Source organism: Buceros rhinoceros, unplaced genomic scaffold, assembly GCF_000710305.1.
Source record: "Buceros rhinoceros silvestris isolate BGI_N320 unplaced genomic scaffold, ASM71030v1 scaffold22679, whole genome shotgun sequence".
Classification (NCBI taxonomy): domain Eukaryota; kingdom Metazoa; phylum Chordata; class Aves; order Bucerotiformes; family Bucerotidae; genus Buceros; species Buceros rhinoceros.
In genome coordinates, this window is record NW_010430038.1 from 3,493 (window position 1) to 4,890 (window position 1,398).

General features: G+C 61.9%; 1 protein-coding gene across 1 annotated transcript in view; it reads right to left on the reverse strand.

Annotated features, from left to right (window-relative positions):
• Positions 1–1,398, reverse strand: part of ACY1 (aminoacylase 1) — a 4,508-nt gene that overhangs the window by 2,647 nt on the left and 463 nt on the right. Inside the window, exons 2-4 of the mRNA XM_010142893.1 lie at positions 1,036–1,100; positions 313–417; positions 99–193 (exon numbers count right to left, since the gene is read on the reverse strand). Coding sequence (XP_010141195.1) covers positions 99–193; positions 313–417; positions 1,036–1,100 — 265 coding nt within the window. The remainder of the gene's footprint in view (positions 1–98; positions 194–312; positions 418–1,035; positions 1,101–1,398) is intronic.

A 1,398-nucleotide genomic window follows, 5' to 3' on the forward strand; every position in this document is an offset into this window, starting at 1 on the left:
TCCAGGAGGGGTGGCAGACCCTGGGAATGGTGGCATCCTGTCCTGCATCCCTCAGAGGCATCCCCATGCCATGCCCACCCAGCGAGCCCTCCACTCACTGGATGGAAACACACTTCATGTCCTGAGCACCCCGGGCAAAGATGTTGCCTTGTGAGTCCTTAACAGCCTCGAAGGGTGGGTAGGTCCAGTGCTCCTGCGGGGAACAGCGGCTGTGATGGCAGAGGGGCATGGCAGGCACCAGCTCCCATTTGCCTGGGAGGACCCCAAGTCCTCCCCACCATGCCCATCCCACCCCTTGCCCAGTCCTGGCACCTCGAAGACAGGCACGACGTCGGTGTGGGAGTTGAGGAGGATGGAGCGCAGGTGGGGGTTTGTGCCCTGCCAGGTTAGGATCAGCACCACGTGACCCTGGCACACCTGTGGGGTGAGGGCAGGATGTCACCGGGGTCCCAGTTGGGGACGGTGGATCTGGGACCAGAGAGTTGGAGCCAGAAAGCATCAGCCTGGGAAAAGTTTCTTGATGCCACCCAGCAGGTGGCTGGTGTGCTGGTATGCTCTGTGCTCAGAGCACAGCAGCCCCTCTCCTCTGTGATGCCCAGGTACCACCTTCTCCCTTTCTCTGCTGGGAGCGGGCAGGCAGCAGGAGCGGGCATGCCTGCATCCCCTGGGGCACCGGCACGAGACCCGGCTGCAATTCAGGCGGAGGAGGGGAGACAAGCCCAGCACCTTCCCCCAGTGCCCAGGAGTCCCCTGGGACAGACAGTGCCCCTGGGATGTCTCCAGCCAGCGTGACCCTGCCAGGTCCCCAGCTAATCATAGCACAGGCGGCTGCAAAGGTCAGCGGGGACCTGCCGGAATACAGGCTTAAGGAAGGGCTCAGGTCAGCAGAGGATTACGGGCAGACGGGATTCGATCCTGCCCAGCCCCGGCACAGCGGGCAGGGGCACAGCCTGGTCACTGAGGACCCAGGTGCAGGCGGAAGGATGGATGGATGGATAGATGGATGGACCAGGGGCTGCTCCTCTCCTCACTCACCTCCACTTTCTGGCAGGCCAAGCCCAGTTCAGTGCCAACACGCTCCAGAAACCGGACGGCTGCATCTGGGAAGGAGCGTGAATGCCCAGAGTTATATTGGGATCTCCCTCCCCTCTCACTGCAACCCCCCAGGGCCCCCAAGGCACTCCAGGGTTCCCAGGCCAAGGACAGAGGTGACCAGAGAGCAGGTGATGGAGGTCCTGGGCACAAGAGGTAGCTGGGAGTAGGGACAAGAGCAGTTTGTCACTATCCCTTCGGGGCAAGGACTAAGGGAATACACAAAAATAAAAATTGAAGGGGGTGAGCTCGGGGGGTGCTGGGGGACAGGGCTGAAGGGAGCAAATGACAGCTCTGGATGCACTG